This window comes from Scomber scombrus, chromosome 21 (assembly GCF_963691925.1).
Source record: "Scomber scombrus chromosome 21, fScoSco1.1, whole genome shotgun sequence".
Classification (NCBI taxonomy): domain Eukaryota; kingdom Metazoa; phylum Chordata; class Actinopteri; order Scombriformes; family Scombridae; genus Scomber; species Scomber scombrus.
This window is the reverse complement of record NC_084990.1, coordinates 2,668,840-2,694,536: the sequence shown is the minus strand read 5'-3', so window position 1 is coordinate 2,694,536 and position 25,697 is coordinate 2,668,840. Positions and strand designations below refer to the sequence as shown.

General features: G+C 39.2%; 1 protein-coding gene across 1 annotated transcript in view; it reads right to left on the bottom strand.

Annotated features, from left to right (window-relative positions):
• Positions 1-369: 369 nt before the first annotated feature.
• myo15b (myosin XVB) overlaps positions 370-25,697 on the bottom strand; it is a 50,562-nt gene continuing 25,234 nt past the window's right edge. The window contains exons 27-66 of the mRNA XM_062443155.1: positions 25,474-25,598; positions 23,760-23,855; positions 23,436-23,671; positions 22,721-22,890; positions 22,552-22,624; positions 22,259-22,441; positions 22,045-22,154; positions 20,474-20,541; positions 20,128-20,200; positions 19,737-19,760; positions 19,571-19,594; positions 19,366-19,460; positions 18,143-18,427; positions 16,247-16,325; positions 15,817-15,966; positions 15,483-15,639; positions 14,795-14,885; positions 14,402-14,663; positions 13,610-13,716; positions 12,003-12,062; positions 11,803-11,878; positions 11,525-11,646; positions 10,395-10,510; positions 9,245-9,386; positions 8,979-9,090; positions 7,534-7,930; positions 7,382-7,445; positions 7,213-7,285; positions 7,047-7,123; positions 6,890-6,966; positions 6,615-6,766; positions 6,015-6,109; positions 5,847-5,924; positions 5,660-5,756; positions 4,641-4,789; positions 4,408-4,532; positions 2,000-2,133; positions 1,777-1,910; positions 1,117-1,257; positions 370-476 (exon numbers count right to left, since the gene is read on the bottom strand). Of these exons, the coding sequence (XP_062299139.1) occupies positions 393-476; positions 1,117-1,257; positions 1,777-1,910; positions 2,000-2,133; positions 4,408-4,532; positions 4,641-4,789; positions 5,660-5,756; positions 5,847-5,924; positions 6,015-6,109; positions 6,615-6,766; positions 6,890-6,966; positions 7,047-7,123; positions 7,213-7,285; positions 7,382-7,445; positions 7,534-7,930; positions 8,979-9,090; positions 9,245-9,386; positions 10,395-10,510; positions 11,525-11,646; positions 11,803-11,878; positions 12,003-12,062; positions 13,610-13,716; positions 14,402-14,663; positions 14,795-14,885; positions 15,483-15,639; positions 15,817-15,966; positions 16,247-16,325; positions 18,143-18,427; positions 19,366-19,460; positions 19,571-19,594; positions 19,737-19,760; positions 20,128-20,200; positions 20,474-20,541; positions 22,045-22,154; positions 22,259-22,441; positions 22,552-22,624; positions 22,721-22,890; positions 23,436-23,671; positions 23,760-23,855; positions 25,474-25,598 (4,913 nt within the window). The 3' untranslated portion in view covers positions 370-392. The remainder of the gene's footprint in view (positions 477-1,116; positions 1,258-1,776; positions 1,911-1,999; positions 2,134-4,407; positions 4,533-4,640; positions 4,790-5,659; positions 5,757-5,846; positions 5,925-6,014; positions 6,110-6,614; positions 6,767-6,889; positions 6,967-7,046; positions 7,124-7,212; positions 7,286-7,381; positions 7,446-7,533; positions 7,931-8,978; positions 9,091-9,244; positions 9,387-10,394; positions 10,511-11,524; positions 11,647-11,802; positions 11,879-12,002; positions 12,063-13,609; positions 13,717-14,401; positions 14,664-14,794; positions 14,886-15,482; positions 15,640-15,816; positions 15,967-16,246; positions 16,326-18,142; positions 18,428-19,365; positions 19,461-19,570; positions 19,595-19,736; positions 19,761-20,127; positions 20,201-20,473; positions 20,542-22,044; positions 22,155-22,258; positions 22,442-22,551; positions 22,625-22,720; positions 22,891-23,435; positions 23,672-23,759; positions 23,856-25,473; positions 25,599-25,697) is intronic.

Genomic DNA, 25,697 nt, shown 5'->3' with positions numbered 1-25,697 from the left:
ACAAATAATTAAAACTTTACATTTCATGTATGGTGTCTCAGAAATTTTAATGCACAAAAAGAACAGATTCAAGGTGTTGATTCATCTTATAACAACTGGTGGATTCCTGGTATTCATAATCCCTCCTGTATTCATTTATATTCTTAATGATCACTAATCTGAACATGAGATAATATCAGCATGTATTCATGTTATCTTTCAGTCCATTTCATCAATGACTCACTGTTCAAGAAGTTACAAACAAAGACATAAGATAAATTAACAAAAATGTTTAACACCAACGTCATGGTCAACAGTCATTAAAGAATAAGTACTGTGTGTGTGTGTGTGTGTGTGTGTGTGTGTGTGTGTGTGTGTGTGTGTGTGTGTGTGTGTGTGTGTGTGTGTGTGGACTAGCGATTTGAAATGGAGCTGGTGACTGATGGTCGGATTTCTTCTTCCATTATCAGAGCGAGGGTGTGGCACAGCTGCTTGGCCTGAATGGGGCAAAGATCAAACAGAAGATTAATGTCAGATACAAATGCATAAAGTCATGTAAGATTCAAGATATCACCACATAGCAGAGTCCTCAGTAGGTAATAAGTTAAGATAAGCTCATGTTTAAGTCATACTGCCTTCACTTCCTTAGTGTCTGAGGTTCCAAAGACCATATGTGGTAAACTTTTATAGATACTTGAGAGATCATCGTGGGTGACCCCTCATAAATAACAATAAAATCAAGAGTAAAAAAAACAAAAATAAAAATAAATAAATAGATAAAATAAAATACAATTACACAAAGCAATTACAAGTAGATGTTGAGATGTTTAAGATAAAACATTTGAAACGTCCAAAAGGTGCATGTGTAAGGTATATGTGTAAAAATATGATGTGGTATATATGTAAAAAAAAAAAAAAAAAAAAAAATTTAGTAAAACATGATTTGGTATATATGTTAAAAAAAAATATGAGTAAAATATGAATTGCAAAATCAATCTTTTTCTTTCAAATATTTTAATTTAAAGGAGCAGTCTGTTGGATTTAGTGACATCTAGTGGTGATATTGTAAATTGCCACCCCATCCAAACATATAGGAAAAAAGATCAAAAAGAATTCTCCTCTCAGTCGTTACTGTACCTGTTTGAGTTGAATGGTGACTTTTTTGGGACGGCTTGGATCGCCATAATTGATGTCCATTGATGGCACTTTGTTGTGTTTCTTGGGGCGGATGGTGCGCATGGACTGCACATCTGCTAGAGATATCGTAAACACTCGCTCCTGCAGCACAAAGAGACACACATCATTAAATGAATGCAGAGCTGTTTCTATCTAGCCACACACACACCAAAAAATCCTCAATTTTTGAATGATAAGAGAACGTGTATAAATGTGGCATTACATGGTTAAAGAGGACTGTTTTATGCCATTAGAAGCCTTTAAACATTTTAAAAATGTGAGACTTGTTCAAACCTTTCAAGGACTCAAACTGTGTCCTTCAAGAAAACATTTGAGCATTAACGGGTTAACTTTAGATATTGAATATGGCACAAAAAGTCAGACTTATTGACTGTCAGAACTTAAATGTATCATTCAAAGTATTTCTATTTTCCTCCTGTTAATGAAATCTAACATATGTTGCTGTTAATTCCCCTTAATACTGACTGTTATTGGAGAGAATAGACTGTAATCAGTCTACGTCTGACTATAGAGACAATATCAAGTCTCTCTAAATCAGTGGAGATCAGGAGAAGCTCTTTAAAACATGTGGAATAACAGGACAGTAAGTTGTGTCAGTACCTGTGTTTTAGGGTTAATGAACACCATCCCCTCCTGGCTGATGCTGACCATGCAGGGGGAAGGACAGCCGCGCTGGCTCACCTTCTGAGCCAAGAAAGTGTTGGAGCCAAACAGAGGCAGGCTGCTCACAAACTCTGCAGGCAACAGATCAGATAAATACAGCTAGCATCAGGGACAGTTCAGAGCAGACAGGAGAGGACAGGAAGATGGACTCTCTACTTACCTATGAATCGCATTTTAGCGTCTTGAGGATTGAGGGAATGCATGGAAGCTAACTGTGCCATACAGAAAGTGTGGATCTCCTCCACTTTACTGTGGACCCCATCCTGTGAAGGCAGGTACTCCTTTAACTCCGGCCTGATGGACAAACACACACAACACACTATCAGTCATGTTCATACATGTAGATGATGCTAGAGGTTTGACCCATTAGTCAGCTTAGAGGATTACCAAAAGTAAGAATGCACTAGTCTTCAACACACTGAAGCTGAAGTTAGGGACTGTGTGGAAATGATTAGGGTTGGGAGGAGGGCTTAATCTTATTATTGATTTTATATAAAAGTAAGGCCCTCTGCAGCCTTATTAAGATTTTCTCTGGATCCTCCTACTGACTTAAAAAAAAAGACAATATCCCCTCCTATAATATATCATCATAATATATTTATAGAATTATAACAAAGTATAAAAATTGCAAAATACATTTTGAGTATAGAGATAAAAAGATGCTAAAAGGGTAATTGAAGGATCAATGAAAAAATGATTGAGCTTTCCCTGACTCAGGATTTTCAGTCGACTTAGGGAGACTAAGGGAGGGGAGGTGTGTCCTGGTATTAGTGCGTCTCTCCTGCAGGACGCTAATAACACTGTATTTAAATAGGAGTTTAGCTGACTTTGCTGCATTTCATACTAGAGCTGAGAACTTGGAGCAGTAAAACACTCTGTGTAACGCTGTCCTCTGTCTCATAGTTATGTAATGAGGCCATTTAGAGGCAAACATCTGTATAAAGTTTACAGTCTGTAATGCTGTGTTTCTCAGTGTCATGTAAATGATGTGTCATATAAAAAGGCAGCAAATCAACTGAAAGAATGTGAGCTGACTCAGCAGCATATTGACTGACGCATCGACTTTTAGGGGCCGCCCTATGAAATAATAAATCTGGGATGAATAAAAGCTGAAACACCTTCTCCCAAAAATATAGACTAACTTCTTTTGAGCCAAAATTAAAAAATACAAAACCCTCATCCTTTTCTGACCAACTCATCCCCCACTAATACGTCTTATACAGTCCCTAAAGTCTGAACATTACAATAACCTCATTTAGATGATTTAAATGCATAAAGAAGGTTACTGGCAGAGATACATTATCTTTATTCAACACAACTACAGCTCAGACACAATGAATAAACATCTGTAATGTTTGGAACGTTCCAGGCCCCCAGAATCATTAACAGTCTCCCCTCTCTCTCTCTCTCCCAGCACACATTAGACTTCAGTATCTAGCAGTGTAAAGGAATAGTTCAACACTCATTCATCACTGTATGGTTGTCTACACTAAAACCTGTGTTCACTGACCATATCTGATAACCCAGACTGTAATAATAAATAATAATAAAATAATATAAATAAAATGACTACATTTCTGTTTGTGTATAAATTAAACAAAAAAGATATAACATGTTAATTAGATAGCTTTAGAGGTGTTTATGGGTGTCTTTTTGAACTTTGGACAGAGCCAGACTAGGCTAGGCTAACCACACCCTGACTTCATCCTGACTCCAGACTTGACAAACCTCCTCTAGAGGCACCAAAAACATTATACAGCTGTTTTCACTTGCTGAGCAGCGCCCCTTGAGAATAATGGACATGGACTGAATGAACACATATATGACATACTCAGATATATATATGAGTCAATTTTGACAATATGGCAGAGACAGGTTTGCCTCGCCATCCACCTCATCAAAACTTGATCCCCTGTATCACTCAGCCATGACATCATCACTAACTCTGCTTTCAGACCCACCACTGCTGTGGTCACCCTGGTCCTAGAATGATGTTCAATCCAAACTGAAACTAGAAACCTTCTTCCCTTTAAATGATTTTAAACGTAGAATACTAGACGCTCTCACTTGTAGTTGCAGTTGTCTTAAATGAACAATTGAGATGTGCCTATTTATGGCTGCCTTTGTTATGATTTGTATTTCTCACTTTACATTTTGTTTCACACTATATATTTTTGTTATTCTGTTGTATGTGATTCTGCTAACTGACTCAGAGGTTTTAATCTCAATGTGACTTCCTGGTTAAATAAAGGTTAAAGATGTAAGACATTAATATATTTATAAAAAGTAAGGGACAATTTCAAAATGATACCTGCTGAATGCGTGTGTGTGTGTGTGTGTGTGTGTGTGTGTGTGTGTGTGTGTGTGTGTGTGTGTGTGTGTGTGTGTGTGTGTGTGTGTGTTGGATTTGATTCTTTTCAAGCTGTCCAATAGGCCGAAAAGCATCAGAATAAGAATCTGTTTATTTTAGCCGAGTATAAAAGCATACAAAGGTGTGTCTTGGTGTTTGCATGTACGGTCCAGTTTGATGATGTTTAACTGATGAGAGTACGAGTGTGTGAGACTCACACTGTAGGCTGGTTATTCATTCCATGACCCACATGCTGCAGCGCTGCCAGCTCTGCTACCTGCTGCACTAATGAGGGTCCAGCAGTAGAAAGCATCAGCTGCCCGTTCAGGTAGTCGCCCAGGAGCTACACACACACACACACACACAAAAAGACACAGGTATTAACAGCTGGATGGAAACAGGAGCAGTAGTCAGGAATGATCTCGTGCTGCAGACTGGACTGGGAACTCACCTGCTGGTAGTGGAAATCCACATAGAGGTCGCCGTTGAAAAACAGAGGCGTTCTCCACATCACTCTCCTCAGCGACAGGAAGATGGAGGCGTCGTCCACCAGGAAGTCGAACAGGTACTCCTCAGGGTGGAGAGGGCGCACCGTCTCATCTGACAGAGGAGGAGAGGAGGAGTTAGGAGGAGGAAAATGACTTTTTTTTATATCTGCCTCTATTCACTGATCCTGATCACAGCAAAACCATCATTCAACAGTAAGATGAAGCTTTTCAGTGTATTCACTCTTCATTCACTCTAAAGTCTACCTGAAGTCGAATGAGTTAATATAATGTTGGTAGTGTAATTACATTTTTGCTGATAATACAGCAATATTTTTAAAGTAAAGTAATTTTTTTTAACTTTTAATTATGAGTAATTCGTTCTGCACTACTTCAATGGAAGTTCTCTTTTCTTCTTCTCTTTAGACAAATGAATGATATGTTAACATTAAGTCTGGTTGAGGCTTACTGTTGAACCATCCCCGAACCCCTGAACTCCTCCCACACACACTCTCACTCACACACATATCCATATTGTAGAATCTAACATGCTACTGTGGCACCTTACTATTTATGCATCCATATATTTATTTATCTGTAATACATACATACAAATACATGTATATGTACAGTGGACAGTGGATCCTTTCATGATGTAGTTCACATAATTACGTCAAACTGTGAAGGACATTTATTGTATTTAATTATTTCAAAAATAGATCATGTGAAAATCCATTTTCTCAGGCTTCAAGTGTCCAAAACAGCGGTGGTTCCGACCAATCAGCACCCTGTAAGGATTCCTGTGTGAACCCAGTTGTCTCACAAGGTAAGACAGTGATAGACAGATGGTTCATCCAATCACCTGCCAAGTATCCGAGGACGGCTTCTCAGATTGGTTCTCCGGCCCGTCAGGTTACATAATGACAGATGATTTCAACCACACATCCTACATCAGTTACAGGAACATTTAGAACGAGTGTTTTACCTTCGTGTCGGTTGACGAAGATGGAGTACTCTTTGATTTCTGAGGGATTTGTGATTCCCAATTCCCCGCAGAACTCTGTTACCACTTCAGCTACCATCTAGACAAAGATAAAACATACAAAAACAGATGTTGATAATGAAATAACAACGCTATCATGCAGAGATCAGCGGGTAGAACTAAATCTTACACTGAAGCTGCGGATCTTGATGGGGAAGTCCACCGCTCCTGGAAGCTTGATAGGAATGCGTCGTGAGGTTTTACCAGCCTGTAGAAAAAACCAACACACACTCACAGTCAGCTGTGCTTTAGATACAGAACATGATGGGACTAAGCATTAGTGAGTAGGTCAACTTGCCATTATGGCTTCCATCTCCACATGCGAGGGGATGTTACGGCGCCCGCCGAAACTGAGAGAGCGCTGAAGGTTATCCTGACACACGTTCGCCAGCTCTGTAGGCAAAGAGTGTTTTACATTGAAAAGCGTGTTTTATATAAACATTAAGCACATTAATCAATCAATCAAACTTTATTTGTGATGTTGTATGTGACAACATAAAGAAAAGGAATAAAACACAAAGAACAAATTAAAAGACAAAAATTGAGACCGATGCATGCAAGAGAAAATAAGATCGTTAAAAATGTTTAAAAAATGTAAATAAAATAAGTAAAAAAAATGAGCACATGAATAAAATAATTTAATAAATAAGTAAAATAAGAGAGCAAAGAAGGGTTAATAAAAGTAAAAACGAGGTTAAAATCGATTAAAAAAAAAAAAGTTAAGTTAAGTTTAATAAAAGCTGGACTAAAAAAAGAGATTAAGAGACAAAAGAAACAGACAAATAAAATAAGATAAGTAGATTAAAAAAAATCTAAAATGACATTAAGGAGTGTGAGTGTGTTTTTTTGCAGAGTGAGTGTGTGTGTGTGTGTGTGCATCGGCTTGTGTTTCCTCTACCTTGGTACGGGTGTTCGTAGTCCTGAGAGATGTCCTGCAGGTGACGTGAGACGTAAGGGTGCAGAGTACCAGAGCAGGGGAAGAACCCGGTCACCAGGTTAAACAGCCGCCAGCCCATAGTACAGCTGGATCTGTGGAGTATTTGTGTATTACTTTACAACTGATTGACTCATGCTAAGAGCACAGAGGTATATAGTTAATTGTTCTGGCCTCATTTCAAATCCTTTCATTTCTTTTTAAAGCACCATGAAACACACACACACACACACACTTACTTGGTTGGGTTGTTGGTGGTCTGCTTGATGATCTGGCAGTAGACTTCATCTCTCAGTAGCTCCTTTTCCTTCCCGAGCTGAACAGAAGACAGGAACTCATTGGTTAATCTCTATTTGAAGTCAAACTCACAGATACACGGTCTGAATGAGCACTGACCATTATGATGGAGCTCAAGCATTCTTCTGGGCTGTTACCCTTTTGCATGGGAATGTCACCCATGAACTGCATCAGGGCTGGAGGTGAGAGGAGAGCGTGAGAAGTGATGAAGAAATAGTGCAAAAAGTGAAAAAAGTGGTGTGAAGTTTAAAGTCGAGGCACTCACTAATAAAGCACTCCACTGATAACTCATTGAGATCAGGGTCGTTGTAGAGAATGAGGGACTCCTGTATGGCCACCTGGAAATAAATACACGATACAGATGTGTCAGTGCACTGTGTACAAAATGAAGTATAAGCAGTGACTAGACCTGGTATATGTTTGTACTGTGCTACCTGACTGTGTAGAATCGTCTCTGTAAAGTTCCTTCCATTAGCCGGCAGACCTGTCGTCCCCACTCTGTGATGAACATATAATGATAACCCAAAATGAGTCCAAACCATTTAAACTTTATTAAAAAACAATAATTATCATTCTTGTATTATACCTGAAGTATTTCATGGAAAACTCAACCATGACTGTGATGACCTCCGGCTCCAGGGCTGCGCCGTGGATGCTCTGCATCGAAGGCTTTCTGCTGGGCTGTTTTGAAACAACGCTGTTTCTGGTGGCGGGACGTGGAGACGGGCCCTTGGGTGGATTGACAGGATTGACAGGATTGACAGTACTGACAGCACTGACAGCACTGACAGTACCGACAGCACTGACAGGATTGAGAGGACTGAGAGATCTTATAGGACTGCGAGGTCTAGTGACCCTCATGCTTTTCCTCCTATCATCTCGTCGATCAAGGTGGAGGCAGTGGTAGTCTGGTGTTGCGCATGGCTGGGTGAAGTCCTCTGGGAAAAGACCAGAGCGTCCCCCCAGGGTGCCAAAACGCCAGCCTGGTGATAAGAAGCAGTTATTGATATGCATTATAAACCCAATAAGACCCAAACAACCATCATATTTATACAGTACTATAGTTTAATAATAATAATTAACTATATATATGAACAATATGGTAAATTTCATTTAGATTAGTTCACACCTATTCCTTTTATATGTATGGAAGATGTAAAATGACTAAATTAAAACAAAATTAACAAAATGAAAGTAAAACTCAATACACATTTTTAAGTATTTCCTTATTTTAGATGCATTAACTGTTCCAAAATAAATGAAAAGTCAAGTCGTAACAGGAATTGGAAGAAATGGAGATGGTATTTGGATTAATAACGGTATTACAGTATGTCTGCCCTAATTGGAAATACAAGACCCTCAATTCAATTCGCGACAAAACATATTTTTTTAAAAGTTAAAATTACATTTATATAGAATTTTTCTTTAATGATTGAATGAATTGTTTGTTTTTTTATTGTTTATTTTATTGTCCATGCTGTGTTAAAATCATCAGTGCCTAATAAATGATAGGCAGGTCCATGTAGCTCTCTGCTGGACAACAATGAAATACATTACTCACACTACATGTAATGCAGTGTGAAAAGTCATGTTATTAAAGAGAAAAAATACATATTCTTAAATGGAATGATGATACTAACTGGAGGATTTTGTCCATAGAGGGAAGGTAGAAGAAGTGTGTATTCATGTTTGTGATTGGCTACGGTGTTTAACAGATTGGCCAGCTCTATGATCATTACTGATGAATAAATATCAGCTCCTATGATGTTTATGAATTTCAGTGGGGTGATTGGCAGATGTCAGTCTTAAATCATGTTTGAAATGTAGCACAAATATAGCTTTGGATAGACAATGTAGTATTTGACAATAATGTGTAATGTATAGTTTTACCAAAAGTGTTTATCATGTGAATGTGGATAATATGGACATTGTCTTTCAAATAATGAATGAATGAATAATGACTTCTCAGCTTTCCCTCTCCTTTAGAAAAGCCTAATGCAGTTTATGTTGTCTGGTGTCTGGGCTGCTCACCTCTCTCGAGTGTATCCATTTGCAGGAGTTTGATGACATCACCTCTGCTGAAGCTGAGCAGACTGGTGTCATCTGTCACATAACTCTTCAGAGCGACCACATGGTCCGAGCCCTGGAGAGCACAGAGGCACATCAATAAAGAGTGTACACTGTCAGAGGCCGGAGGGATGAAACTAACACATCCACCAGAGCTGGATGAAAGATGTCAGTGAGGGAGATATAACAACTCAATGGTCAAAAGATGATGATGAAGATGATAAAGCTACCTTGATGAGGAGGAAGAGGAAGAGTTGGATCATGGCAGTGATCTGAGGAGCTCTGTTGGAATGCAGCACTAAGTTCTCACCCTTCAGCTCCAGTTGAACTTTGTCTGCACCTTGGAGCTTCACTGACAGCAGCTCTGCAAAACTACATTAACAAAGCATATAGCAATACTGAGATTACCAGTCCACACTGCTCCCATTGCAACCCCAATCTATATGTATTTATCATTTATTTTCCCCACACTTCCACATTCTCAGTACAGAAAAAATAAACACTTATATCTGCTCATAACTACATTACACTGAGTTATAAACCATTTATAAACTTGTTTTATGCAGCTTAGAATGAGGGTCAAAAGATATCAAGTGCTTGGCAAGATTCTTTTACACTCATTCACTGAGCAGTTTGTATGTATGTATCATATACACACTGATATTAATATGCAGGCCTACGTTTTTATTCAATCATTTTTGTTGGCCTAAAAGTGCTCAAAGTTTAAGTATACTGAGTCTAAACATACTAGAATAAGTGGGTAAAATAACCCCCATATGTTTTTACTGTACAATGTACAACTATATGCTGAAACCATAAATACATAAATACTGAAGACCTGTCTGCAGTGTCCTCAGCTATAGTATGGACATTGTTTATTATACTTGGCTAATTAACAGATTCTTATTCTGATGTTCCAAAAGTCATAGGCCAAATATGATCTTGGCGCTGAGTCTCGAGGACCTTGCACACAAGTTATGACTTGAACCACTTTATATAATAAAACACATTATTATTTTATCGTACAATAACATAATTATCCACATCATCAATATATCGTCTATATATGGACTTATCATATGATACATGGACATGAGCTTGATCATTTTTTTGACTTCAATATTGCCACACTTCACATTAGCAGCTAAGAGGCTATTCATGTCACATTGGCTAAACAAGTAATGTCCTCCATTCCTCACTGTGTACGTCCTGAGTGGAGACTGTAGAAGAATTAAAGGTAAATAACTTATAAAATTATCTTCAAATGACAATAATATGGTTTATCTCGATTATTTCTGAGACAATGAATGGTCTAATAAGAGTAGTTATGGTGACAGGTCTACTGTCTGTAGTGCTTGTGTGTGTGTGCTGCATGTTTACCTGTAGCTCCTGAGCAGGTAGAGGTGTTTGGGGTTGATGCCTGATGCTCTGACCACTTTCAGGAGACGAATGCCACGATGAGACACACCCAAAACCTGCGCGTCCCCCCTGTCCAGCTACAACACAGACATACATAAGAGGATGCCTGACATGGCTCTGATATATTTGACTCTTAGCTGTTTAATGTTTATAATTTTTCCGATTGACCCGACTTGTTAATAATGATAACTAACTTCAACTAATGAAAGTATTGTGAGAAATGAGTTATAAACACTGGCGGGGATTATGTAGGTACCCATGGAATCAGTTACATTAGAATATTGGCCACAAAAAAAAGTGACCCATACAAAGTGGGTACTGTTTCCAGTAGTGATATATTGAGAATTACAACCAATGAGGTCTATCAATCAATAGCACAACTATCTGATAATAAAGCTGTTGGTTCAGATCAGACACCGCACCTCTTCTTGGCATTTGTTTTACTGGTTTTATGACTCATGCCCCAGACTCTATGATGTCTGTTGTGCCTGTAATCAAGGACAAAGCGTGGTGTCTAAAGTCCTGGAAAGGATTGTTTTAGATTGGTTAATTTAATATGTGAGTACTACAGATAACCAGTTTGGCTTCAAGGCTAAGCATGGTAGTGATTTGAATATAAAAAAAACAACTCAACATATAGGAAAAATACTGATACAAAAAAGGTTCTGACTTTCTATAACTTGACTATGATGTGACTTTCCTAAAAATCTTTCTTAAAATCTTCTGCCACCGCTTTTTTTTGTGGTGCTGACTTTATAAGAAATTGTACCGTATCATTTCATCACACTACATTTGGGTAGTCGGCTTTCTCTGTGAAAGCCACAGCTCAGTGGAAAGTCCAACTTGATGACATGAATGTGCTGCAGTTCCTTCAGCACATTCAAAACCAAATTAAAAAGTTTATTAAAAGCTTCTCAGCACTGTAACCACTGATGTGCTATTATGTGTAACTTTGTATTTTATGTGTATCCTGTGTGTTTTTTTGCTTTGTACTGTTTGTTATTGTGCTGTTATACGTTTTAATATTGACCTACTGGAGGGACTGCAGATGTAAATTAGCTACATGGTCCCAATAAACAAATGACTACTACTACCTTTACAGGGAACATTCGAGCAAAATAGGTCTCCCAGTTGTCCCGAGCAGCGATGACGATCCTCTTCTTCATGTTGTCGTCCTGGATGTTGCTGATACTCGTTCCAATGCCGAAATTTGCTGAAGAGAGAGTAACAGTGAGGCAAAAGAATGAAAAGTAATACAGAAACTAATTTAGAAAGTATAGATTATAGAATTCCTTCCAAACTATTGCTTGTACCAAAAACATTTTTATTAACATTATTACAGCTTTCAGGGTTTCTTTTCTTTTCTTACCAAGCAGATCCTTCATCTTCCTCCTCTCTTCTCTGTTGATCCTCACACAGCTGTCAGAGTAAGTGTCCCTCATGATCTAAAAAAAACATGTTACACAATGACAATATCAAGAGTTTGATGTCTACTGTCTACTGAAAGGCGAGGGAGATAATTAGCACAGGTAGCCTATAAAACATAATGACACCTGTGAATATACTCACCTGCTCACATAATAGATTGAGGATGTAGGGCCGGTCGAACTTCTCTCTGGGGTAAAACACCTAAAGGTAAAACAAATGATGAGTGGATTTATAACAAAGAGGTTTCCACTTTAAATCCCTTCTGGAGTGAAAGGCTGATGAGTGTGAATCAGGCGGGGAGTTCCGGTCCTCTGAAATGATGCGAACGCGGAAGTAACTTAAAACTGCATTCTATCAAAAGGCCACCAGGGGGCGACCGTTTTGGTGTCAAAAGGACTTCCGTCTCTATACAAGTCAATGGAGAATTCACCAACTTCTCACTTGATTTCTAACCTCAGTAAACGTTTTCAAAATGTGTTTATGGTCTCGATCGCTAGTTTAAAGCCTTCTTCAATGCAGTATGATGTTCATTTGTGAAATGTTGGCCTCCCTGATTTTATATTTGACGATAAAGCAGGGTATGGTTGATTGGTTCACAGGTTCAGGAGGGCGCCTCATGCTCCTCCTGATGCCCATATAAGTAGAATCCGTGTTTTTTTTTTACCCGGCATGCACCGGAAATTTTCAAGATGGCGCTGCCCAGATCCGAAACTATTCGCTTCCAAGCAGCAGTCCACAAACCAATGGGTGACGTCACGGATGTTACGTCCATTTTATATACAGTCTATGGTGTGAATGCAGCTGTGGTGCAGTGGTGTGCACAGACTTACTAAGGACCAGGGGCAAAAGTAATAAATGGGCACCCGCAGGTTAAAGCAGGGACCAGTGAAGTTCCGAACTGAGTCGGTTATTATTTAAATTTTCATGGCGTTCTCATTAAGATTATTTTAAACAAGTTGATGCCACATGTGTGAAATAAATCAATAAAAACAAAACTGGCAAACGGCAGCCAGGTGTAATGTGCTGTGAGAAGTAAATATCTCAGAATCAACCATCAGGTTTTAGTTCAGAGGATGTTCTCTCTTTCTAGAATTTACAGTTTGTGTTGCACTCAGCTCTCCATCCACCATCACATCCAAACATATAGTTTTTACTCCATCTCAGTCCCTCTATCATGTGCATTTCAATATAAATGACCAAAGCAGTTCTTTACATTTCTGTTTCTGTTTTGTTACAAGAACACACAGATTAAGGCTGAACAATGAATCAAAATGTTATTTAAAAAAAATAAATCACAATTCAAAAACATCTTTGTTTGGTACAGATCCCCCAAAAAATCACACCATAATCATTTTAATATGTTTTTTTAAAGAGAATGAGAATAAGGATGTCAATTTTATCATTCCGATTAATATCATAAATCATATCAGAATTGCTATATCAGTCAAAATGATCAGAAATTAGTTTTAAAAATGTTTTCAGCCCTACACCAGATGTTTATTCTGGCAGTTGTCTTACAACACGAGTGTTAAAGCATAGGCATCACCAAATGTGTTGTCTCAGAGTTTATTAGGCCATTCAACATGTGCTTCTTTCTCCCTAGAACATCACAAAATCTGCTAATCGTGGAAACAGGCATCATGTGTTCTCTGTCTAGTCTCTGTAGGTTTCAGCCAGTCTTTGGGTCTGTCCCCCCAATTATGGTTAAGTCTAGGGTTAGAGTTCAGTTGTGTGTGTCTTTATCTCACCTCTTTGCGCAGGAAGATCTGTCCCGGCATGCCGGAGTAAGAGAAGTAGACACCGGCCGAGAAGCGGTGGAACTGGGATCGAATGTCCCCATCTTCTGACATCGTATCTGCAGATAAGAAAGAGTAAAGACCGAAATGAACATTCTCACGCTTGATCCTGTTAGGTTGAACGCTAATTAGCTGCTGAGGACTCATAACCCAAAAACTTATAAACCTCCAAGAAGGCTGAACTGTCTGAGAAACAGACTGAAAAACAAAGACAGCACTGTGTTGTCTGGTGGAATGTGATGGATAAATACATACAGGTATGCAGTATGTCAGGGACTCACTAATACAGCTTAGTGGCATCTCATAACTAAATAGCGTATACTATTAATTTAATTTTTACAAATGCATTTGATGACATGAATTGCAACATGTTACCACAGCAACAGATATATGATACGATACAATACGATACAATACAATACAATGTAATATGATATATGATACGATATAATATAATATTGCTCTTAGCACTTAATGATGTGGTCACATGGATTTTGGACTATGGATTTTAATAAAGTAGTGGATGTATAGTTTTGCACTGAAGAAGGTGAAGGAGAAATGCCTGTTCTAAGGTCAGACAGTAAGGTCACACTGTTACTGTGTGTTTATGGCTGTTAAATAAATATTGTTAAGTTTATCAGGCTCTATAATTAGTTTTAATGTGAGTTCCAGTGTGTGACTAGGTGACAGCTGATGCCTTTTATATAGAAAATGCATCTGCTCTGTGAGGCAATGGACACCCACCGAGAGATGGAGCGGCCATGGGCGGCGGATCCGGAATGTCCTGAAAGATGGGTGCCGGGTACAGAGGAGGAGGCGGGGAGTCGGGGGGTGGGGGCGGAGCGTGCTGGAAGGGCCCGGAGCCAAACAGGTCCGCCAGGTAGCTCTGCTTCTCCCTCATGCTGTTGGAGATGACACGCGGACCGGTGGAGGAAGGGGAACTCTGCGGGGAGGGGGCCTTAAAAGGAGGCTGCTTGGCTGGTGATGGAGGCGGCGCCCACACTCTCTGTAAGTAGGAAGCAGTGGAAAATGTGACGATGTGTCATGATATATTCAAAGTAGAGAACCACAGTGAATTTTGATACATTTTCTTTTTCTCTTTTGTCGTCATAGTTTGACTTTTCAGACGATCCTGACCTTCTGTTGTTGCACTGGAGCTTTGGTTCTGAGTTTGGCCAGAGCTTCTGCTTTGGGATCACCCTTCTTTACAAAGTGCTTTGCAGCAGGTCTGTGAAGAGAATGCAATCAGTTAATCACAAATATGACAGTAAGTTATTATTTCTAGTGAATGAAGCTGCTGTGGGATTAATCTACTCCATACTTAGCTGGAACCCCTGGGAGCCTATTTATAATATGAGGAGAAAATACATCAACAATTAATGAACTGAAAGGCTGGAAAGGTTCAAAGTTCAAAGTGGTTTCTGAAAAAAGTAACTTGAAAGTCTTAAAAATAAATATTTAAAGCTTTTTGTTAATACAAAAATTATTGATTGGTAAGCAAAGTTTTTTTTTAAATGATGCATTTGGAATATTTTGCGACGACAAGGGTTAAAACTTGTTTATATTTGCCAAATAATTTAATTAATGAATTGATTTAATTATTGAACAAAGTGTTTTAGTACTGTTACTAAAACCAAAATGTATAGATACTCAGCCCAACTTTCAATATCCTAACCTATTTTTTATTTTAAAAATTGTAAATGTGATGCGACCTCATCCTGGCTGCACTTGTACTTATAAACAAGGTGTAGAAGGTCCAAACAGGATTCAACCATGCATAATATTAGCTGAGACTGATTGCAAAAAGCAGCTTGTTGACACTGACCTGGCGGGCTCAAAGGCTTTGGGTTCTTGCAGGGGTCGGCTGTTGTACTGTTTGATGATTTCCCTGATGTTGGAGGTGGGTTCGAGCCGAGGCTCGGAGGGAGGAGCTGTCTTTGGGGGGTCGGCTTCCTTGGCAGGGGCGGGTGGACCACGCTTTACTGTGAGGGAGAAACAGAAACATTATCCCAAGCTCTTTATTCAATTAATTTATTAATTGAATTTAAAAAGTAATTTATTCAATTTAATTTTTCATAACAACAGAAATGTTATCCCATAAAACAACGACAGGCAGATTGATCCAATGAAAATGACCCGTGACCAAAGAGATCCTTTACCTTTTTTCTTCTCCTCACGCTCAGGTTTAGGTGCTGTAGGTGGAGGTGGAGGTGATGGTGATGGTGATGGTCGACGTGCAGGTGGGGAGCGTCGTCGCTCTTTGGGTCGTTTGAAGGAGGATTTCCGTGGTTTTGAGGGTTGGTTTTCACCTTGAAGATGAATGGACATGGTGACAAATGAGGAAAAATATGATGGAAGTGGAACATTATTTTGAACATGATGATATAAAGATCTACTTGTAACATTTTAACATCAAGGAGCCATTACAAGCATACATTGTGAGCATACATCTATCATACTTTTAAGCAAAGGGATGATGGCACAAATCACTTTCACAAAGTTAAAATCCTATTTTAAAGAAGTGAGGAAGCAGTAGGGTTGGTGCAGATGTGACAGTTTGAGAGTTTGATCATTTGGTATTCCACTTACTAATCTTCTTGAAGAATGCCCTCTTCTCTCCGAAAGACTGCAGGTCATCTGGATCTGATAAGTCCAAAGTTCTCTCAGGCTGTCAGGGTAATAAACATACAACATGTCACCACAGATAAAAACACACAGATATCTACAAATGAAGAGGAAGCAAACTCAGTGGCCATATTCTTATCAGCAACTCTGCTGAAAGAACCAAACCAGCAATTAATTCATCCCACTACAGCTCATGAGGTGCGTCACACAACTTTCTTTAATTTTAGGCTCATTTGGACTGTGGGAAACCTGTGAGTCCCACAATAATGCATGCTGCTTTTAGTTTAGAAATAGAAAATCACTTTAAAAAGTGGATCTTTAGGTTGGTAAAAAAGAAGAAGAAAAAGAACAGGTGATGAGTAGCTATGATATGCATGGAAAACACAACTTCCCCATCATTCCTGAAAAATCCCAATTCTTTTCCTCAGTTTGGTTTGTGGAATGACATTACATACTACAGTATCCATGAGCCTTTTCAGCTGTTGCCATGGAGAAGATTGAAATTCATCTCATGAAATGTTGCATCATTATTGCAGTCAGAAACCAAATGCTTCAGTTTAGTTGCTGAATAGACCCAAAATCCAAAAGGGTCCAACAGGGTCTATAAAGGTCATCCTCTAACATCAGCCAGGCATTAGATACACAACAAGAGCTCTCTGGGGGTCATAAATATCTTCTTTCTTCAAAGCATAGGTCTGTTGATGTTCTATATTCTTCTTCTCAACGAAACCCATGAAAACAAGCATTATGTGTGTATCAAGGCCTGATATATCTAATTCCTCTGTGTCATAGAGCTCCCATTGTTATCCAAAAACTATTAAAAACTCATCAGTAAGCCACACTGTTGCAGTGGGTGACATGTTCCTTTATTACCATGAACGCACACACTGTAGTTTATTTTAACTCAATCCCACACACACCATCCCTCTGCCAGAAATACTCACTAGAGCACCAAATGTGAATTCATCTGCCACTGAAAATAATCCCCAACAAATGCTGTATTTTCTCCTGTTTGCTGAGAACTACAGCTGTTTTAAGGAATTACTATTAATCAGTATATTTTTAATTAAATTGTATATTTGAAAACATTTTTAAAAACAGAGTTGGGAACTAAGAAAGAACTAAGTGATGGACTGATGTCTTGCTGCTTTTGGTCTTAAAATAGGATAGGATTTGTTGGCATTAAATCAAATATGTTCAGCCTTGAAACTTTTGCGGCGACATCGCGTGACGCTGTGAAACGACAGCCTATCAGCGTTAAGATTCTCCTGACATCACTGACGTCACTTACGTCACTGACATATAGCCCCAGTTAAAATAGCTAGCTTTCCCGGCATGAAGTTACTGGTTTACCTGATTCAACAGTTAATTTACGTGTGTTTTTGTCAGTTGATGTGTGTCGCAGGAAATGGAAGAACCTCAGGGACATATATGAGAGAAAAGAGTAAGTGATCTCAGCCATGGTTGATGATTGAAGAAGCAATGTTGTTGTTATCTAGTGAAAATGGACGGGCTTGCTACTCGCGCGATGGCGCAAATTTTACATTATGGTCACAAAATAGTGCGACAGATTCTCGTTTGTCACGCGACAAATTCGCGTTCACCGCGTTTGGTCTGAACCCCCCTTTATTCTTTAAGCAGATAACTTGAACACACAGACTGGACACAATATAAATAATCACCATGAGGACAATGTACCAGCACAGCAAAGAGGAAACAATAAGGAGCAATAGCAAGGAAATACAAGTGGATGTGCACTAAACTGAATATAAATGAAGACAATTTACAGAAATATTTAAAAAACATTTAAAAGGTGTGTTAAAAATGCAGCAATAGAGCACACTACATTAGCAGTAATACCTCAGGCTCAGGTTTCCTGTAGCTGGAGGTGCGTTTGGGTGTATGTGCTTTGTGCCGGGCGGGTGGGGGTGAGGGAGAGCGTGAGGGTGAGCGTGAAGGTGAGCGTGAGGGTGAGCGCACCCTGGTGCGCCGGTCTGACCGGCGTCTCCGCAGCTTCTCCTCATCCTTTCTCTCCTGCTCCCTCTGCCTCTGCTCCTCCTTCCTCTGCTGCTGCTCCAGCTTCCTCTTCTGCTCATCCGTCTGCTGCTTGGACAGATTCATCGCCTGCGTGGTCATCTGCTGGGCCTGAAGAAGGAAAAAAGTCAACAATAATAATAACTTTAACAATAATAATTTCATTTGTATAGCACTTTTACAAAATGCCTCACAAAGAAATGGAACATCGAAAGATTGTAATAAATAAAACATGGAATAAAAACACGGGACATGGGACAAAAAACAACTATCCTAACATACATGCACATTAAATATAAAGTAAAATAAAACACAAACAACTGAAGCTAACAGCAGGATGTGCACATAGTTAAATTCTAATAATAAAATGCTAAAATGTAAGGGTAGCCAATGAAAAGATGCCAAGATAGTGGTGTTATGCTCGTGTTTTTTGGTTAAAAACTTTGCTGCTGCATTTTGAACCAAGTCCAGAGGATAAAGAGAACTCAAGCTTAGAGCAAGTAGAATTGCAGTAGTCCAAAGACAATGAGACAAAAGCATGGAAGAGATTTTTTTTTAAAGAGAGAAGGATTAACAAATACCTAATTTTGGTTATATTTCTTAAGTGGAGAAAGCAGGACTGCATAGTTTTCTTGACTTAAGCATCAAAGTTGAAGTCAAGATCAAGTAGTACTCCCAATTTTCTGTTGACAAGTTTAACGTATACTGACAGACTGCCAAGGTGATTGTGGATCAACTGGATAGAGTCAGATGAGCCAAATAAAACAAACTCTGATTGGTTCTCATTTAGGAGTAGGATATTGTTACACATCCAACATTAAATCTCATTCAGGCAGTGTGTAAGTTTAGTTAGACTGCTTGTGTCAACCGGTGTTATCCACACATAAAGCTGGGTGTCATCTGCATAGAAACAATACTTCATTTCATGTTTACAAATTATAAGCATGTATACTGAAAATAAAATAACAATGGACCTAAAATTGAGTCCTGTGGCACACCAGTGGGCCATAATGTTATAAGGATAGCATCGTAAGTGTGCTGGGTCTCACCAAGAGAGCGGCTTGCTGGTTGATCATGGCTTGCTGTGAAACTGCCATCTGCTGCATGGGGTCAGGCATGGCTGGAACCTGAGGCATCATCATAGCTGTGTAGGAATTATGAAAACATGGGTTTAACATTAATAGCAAAGAGGGAACTCTGATTTTACTGGATGAACAAAGTGATACTACAAAATGTATGATAATGAGGAGATACCTGGCATCATGGGCATCGAAGCTCCTGAACATGGTACAAATAATGACATAAAGATTAGTAAACTGAAAGAGACGCTTTTTCTGGAACTTACTTCATATTTAAAGGACTCAAGAAAGCAGGACATAAAAAGTTTGATTCTTGATGACAAATCAATCTCCTCACTTACCCATAGGATAGGTCATAGGCATACCTGAAAAACAGAATCATCAGTTGTAATTACTGTTTAATAAATGAAGCATTTGATTTAAAATTAGACTTGTGAAGTGAAGTCACCCATTAAAAAATAAAATGTGTATGTGTAACTATTATACTTATTCATTTAATATATAGCATCTAGTTTGTGTGTCCTCACAAATGAGACTTAATCACCTCAGTATTGATACCTTTAAGGACCAAATGAGACATGTAAAAATGTATGTTAATGTAGTCTACATCTTCTGTTTGGTTGTAGAACAGATGTTTAAAAATGTTTTATAATGCAACTATACAGTACACTAATTAATCTACATGGTTTGGAATGTTTCATGGAGATGCAGAAGGAGATCCAGTTTTCCTACCAGCTCCATACATGGGTCCAATCCCTCCTCCACCTCTCATTCTGCGGTTTAGCATAGACACTCTGTCCATTTCCTACACACACAAACACACACACAGTGATACATTTCATTGTGAGTGACAGACAGGATAAGTGTATCTACTGAAATGACGACAGGAAATACAATCCAGTGACTTCACACACTCAGTAATAAGATACAACCAGAGACACACAATCCAGCAGAGACCAATGAGCTCACTCTGTTCACCCTACATATTTAACTCTTTTAGGGAACTGGCAAACATAACCTTTACATTAATCACAGGTCACAGTTTGAATAATAAAATTAATCTGATGATGTCACTGACCGGGGGTCCATGGTCCAGCACAGGATCAAACAAGTCATCAAGGTAGGCATCCATCTGTTGACCACGGCCTACAAACAGGGGAAGAGAGATGAGAGTAACACAATGGATGTAGTCTGGATTTAGCCTAACAACATATTCATATTAGCCATTTACTGGCTCTCATCTTTATATCAGGCATCTGTTTTAAACCCACTAAGATACCAGTGCACTACTTGAGCACCTAGCTAGAGAACACTGCAGCTAGTTAGTCAAACTTGGACTTATATTTGTCAGACCAGAAACACGACCTCAAATCAACACTAATGTAGCTACTGGATGTGTAAATAGGCAACTATTTGTTAGCATGTTTGCTATATCAACTTTATAAGGTGGTCTTTTGTCAGTGTTGTGTTTACAGCTTTTTATGCTGCTCCCAAGTGGCCAAAAAATGACATACTGCCGTTTTTTTCAACAATAATCAAAAAATGATGCCGTATTAAATGTAATTTTTTTAACACATAAAGCTGTGTCAATCTCATTTATGGGTATAGCAGGGTAACTAGCTATGTAGGAGGATGATGTACCCATTCTTAATCCCGTCTTCACATTGCTGATTGGTCAAATGGTTTGATTTACTCAACAAATCAGAGATGTGGTTGGCAAAGCAGGTTTAGAAGAAGGCTACCTCTACAATACAGGGCCTCAGGATCAGAAAAAAATGCCCAACCTTTGTTATTTCACTTGATATTTAATGTGGTGGTGCATAATGGCAAACACATTTGTAGTTAATCAAGTTACTACAGACCAGTAAGGGTTAGGGGCCTCTGGTAGCAGTTGTCCGATTTGGCCAGATTTAATGCAGCCTGGAGTTGGGACCATGTAGAGTCAGCTGATTACATTTGTGTCCGGTGTGTTCAGAACACCAGTCTCAGTTACTTGACCTTGTAGGTCAGCCAGTGTGAGCACAGTCACTTGGAACACAATTGAGTGAAAGTGAATCTAGAGTAATGTGACTGTGTAACAGTGTAAGAGTTTTACTGTATACCCATTAAATAAAACCTGCCTCAGTGCCTACATCAAGAGAAGAGCGGGCTGACCAAAGCCAGAAGAGGCCCACCAACTGGATGGCGACTATCACCACCAGCCTCGCAGAAGGTTGTTTTGTAGCGTGAGTGATACAGAGTTTGGTCCTGCGGCTACAAGTGATTCCAACCTGCAGAACAGGGAAATAATACACTCCCAAGGGACGAACAGGAAACTCCACACATCAAACTGGCAGCACACGGTTACTCTCAGGTTGCGTGCATGTTAGGTCAAAGGCACGACAAGGGGGTAGAAGCCTCTGGGGTTCAGTATGCTTCAAACCAGCTAGTTTGTATGCATGTCTGAAAACAACTAAAGGCAAAAGAACCGAATGGTCATACTCAAAGGTGGAGTGAAGAGCCTGTTGTCATAAAGTCAGATGGCATCCCTACGTCTGATGTCAGAAAGGTACCATATGAGGGGGTTTTCTGAAATTGTTTGACTATCTGATAAGTATTTTGTTTGAAGCATACTGATACTGCCTCAACATTTCACTACACAATACCTACCTTCCTGTGGATAATTCATTCCCATGGGGTTTCCCTCAAAAGGGGGCAGCCCTGGAGCTTGCATGGCAGGTGCTGGTGGGATGAATTCGTATGGATCTATACCCATCATTCTGGAGGAACAAAGTGAGACACGCACAGATTCTCACTATGTTAGCAAATTCTATAAAACAACTTGGAATGGCCCAGAAAACAAACCACTTGTTAACTGTGTTACCTGTCTCCTTGGTTGCTGAACACGTAGTCAGAGTTTGTAGAGGAGGGGGTACCAGGTGGTGGCTGCATTTCAGCTTCAGCTCCAGCCAGCAGATCCATGACAAAGTCTGAGCCAGCCAGGTCAGACCAACCTTCGTCATTCAGGAGAGACACTGACCAGCCTTGGGTGGCCTCCGAAACACCTCTATGACATACCAACAACATGTGTAGAGAAAATCAGATAGGAGGTACATGCAGAAACATTCATAAGTAAAGGGAAGCTAATACACTGTATGTTCCAAAGTAGATGACTACCTGAACTCCAGAAGCCATGAGGCCAGCTGCTCTCCTGTTGTCCATGACTCTACTTCAGTTGACAGCTTTTCATCTGTAATGTCATAGGATGTTATCAAAGTGTTGTCATTAATAGCTAATTTGATCTAGTTTAATTTTCCCGAAGAGTTTGACTTTTTGCTAGTCTCACCATTGAAGGTGTGTACGTCCAGCAGCATGGTGCCCTTCCTCTGGTTGGCGGTCCACTCTAGCTGGGTGGGGGGAAAGATGCGGGCAGTGGGGGCTGGAAGCTGCAGTGACGTGAGCAGTTTGTGTTGGCACAGTGAACGGTACTCCCCTGGACCGTGGTCAGAAACATTCCTGGACAGGTAACACTGAAGACTCAGTCATGTACAGACTTTGTTCAGACATGAAGGTTAATCACACTATAGGCCTGTGGCGGTACACATGTTTATACCTTTCCTACCGTCTTTTAACAATTTCTACGCAAATCCAGTGTAAAAGACAAACCATGGGAGGGATTAATAAAAGTAAATAAACACGCATCATGACTTTCATTAACAGCCATTACTGTAAACAAAACATGTATTAAAGCCACTGTGTGCTGAATTTAAAGATTTATGACTTTGGTGCATTAGAAAAGATACTGAGGCATATGGGCTAAAAGCAAAACAAATAGACTGCATAAACTTTCACCATCTGGTTTCTCAGATATAAAGAAAATATGTAAATAATAACACAGAAATTAAGACTATAAAAATAATTCTAAAGACCTTACACTTTAACATAATTGACATATGTTACAGACAGTGTGACTTTATATCATTAATCCTATCATACCACATCATATCATACCCTCCACTGAACCACTAGCAATAGAAGGCCAACCAAAGCGTAGCACCTACTTGAGCAGGGGTTTGTCTAGTGTTGGTGAAGGGGTGAAGGCACTGAGGCAGCTGGCGAGCAGCAGCCAGCCCCTCCGGCTGCCCTGTGCTTCAGTCATGTCCCACGTGTAGTAAGTCAGCTGGGCCAGGATCTCGTCCCTCAGGGCCGGTCGGCTCTGGCCCTTTTCCACTATGTAGTTACCCAATATCTGCTCATGCACGCTGCTCATGTCTGACTCACCTGTAAACCGCAAGATCTGAGGAGAAAAAGGATCGGAAATCATAAATGAAAAGAATGAGAAGACATCTAATCTAATACAATCTAATCTAATCATTCCAATATACCAGTTTGTAAATCTCCAGGGCAACTCTGGCATCTTCTGGCTCCAGAGGGGTGAGGGATTTCTGGAGGGGGTATCCCTGATTCTGGCACCATGTATCCTGAGGAGGACACAATATCAACCAGCAATTAGCAATTTCTTCATTATTGTTCTTCAGTATTGTTTTTTTATTGTATTAATCTATGTAATTCTGCTTTGACTCAAGTTATAATAAGTTTCAATTTATTCTTCAATATTCATCCAGTTAAAAGAGTTTTCCCTTTTATATAATACATCTCAACGTGTTCCCATGGGAACCTGATTCAGCAAAAGTAGCTAGTTCATTGTGGACACAGACTTTCCATTAACAGGAACACTAAAACAACATCTTCCATCTGTCCCCAGCAGAACATTGTCTCTACTGCTCGGGGGACACTTCCATAACTTTGGCTATTGAGTTCTCATCACTTATTAAGTATTATTATTCTGCTTTACTGAGCAAACTGTAGTGCAAAAAAACTATTTCATTTACAACAAATACCTGAATATAACTCTGAACTGTTCAGTGTGTGGAAACCATCTGCTTAACTGTAATTAAAGTAGATTCATTTAAGGATTTACACCTTTACTTAAATAAAAGTACCAATACAGCAACGTAAAAATACTCTTAGTCTTGCATCCAGTAAATACATAATACATAAGTATTCATAATAATTATGTACATTTAAACCTAAACTACTGCTTTTTTCTACTGCTGTTTAACTACTGCTTGATGTAGTATGCAGTATTACAGTAAAAGTACTGTAGTATTATGAGTGATATAGTATGCAGTATTACAGTAAAAGTACTGCAGTATTATGAGCGATGTAGTATGCAGTATTACAGTAAAAGTACTGCAGTATTATGAGCGATGTAGTATGCAGTATTACAGTAAAAGTACTGCAGTATTATGAGCGATGTAGTATGCAGTATTACAGTAAAAGTACTGCAGTATTATGAGCGATGTAGTATGCAGTATTACAGTAAAAGTACTGTAGTATTATGAGCGATGTAGTATGCAGTATTACAGTAAAAGTACTGCAGTATTATGAGTGATGTAGTATGCAGTATTACAGTAAAAGTACTGCAGTATTATGAGTGATGTAGTATGCAGTATTACAGTAAAAGTAGTGGTTTGGTCCCTCTGATATATTATTATATATGACATCATTAGATTATTAATAGTGAAGCATCAGTGTTAGAGCAGCATGTTACTGTTGGAGCTGCTGGAGGTGGAGCTAGTTTACACTAGTTTAGTCTAGTGGTTCCCAACCTAGGGGTGGGGCCCCTCCAAAGGGTCAGGAGATAAATGTGAGGGGTGGTGAGATGATTAATGGGAGAAGTGCACAATCTTTGAACTTTTTCTCCACTGGTTTCATCTTTAACAATGTGTTGAATTTTAAAAGCTTGTTATATTATCCATTTTGTCAAATCTGCATCTGAAAAGTAACTAAAGCTGTCAAATAAATGTAGTGGAGTAGAAAGTACAATATTTCCCTCTGAGATGTAGTAAAGTGGAAGTATAAAGTAGCATCGCATGGAAATACTCATGTACCTCATATATTATGAGTTATTACCATTATACTTAAGGACACTAATTGAAGACTATACTTAGTTACTTTCCACCACTGATTTTTGTGTGTGTGTGTGTGTGTGTGTGTGTGTGTGTGTGTGTGTGTGTGTGTGTGTGTGTTGCTCACCTTTAATACAGACTTGGCATAGCGAGAAAATGGGTATCTGTCTATATCCAGAGGCAGGGAGAGCTGGTGTCTTGCCTTCACCTGTGGAGGCGCTACCTCTGTGACTCCTAATGCATACTGCCGCCCTGCAGGCCAGAAACAAAACAACAATCACAAACTGATAAATCACAGGGTGGTGTTACAAAGTGACATCATTGTTTTTATATGTATTACAGATAGTGTTA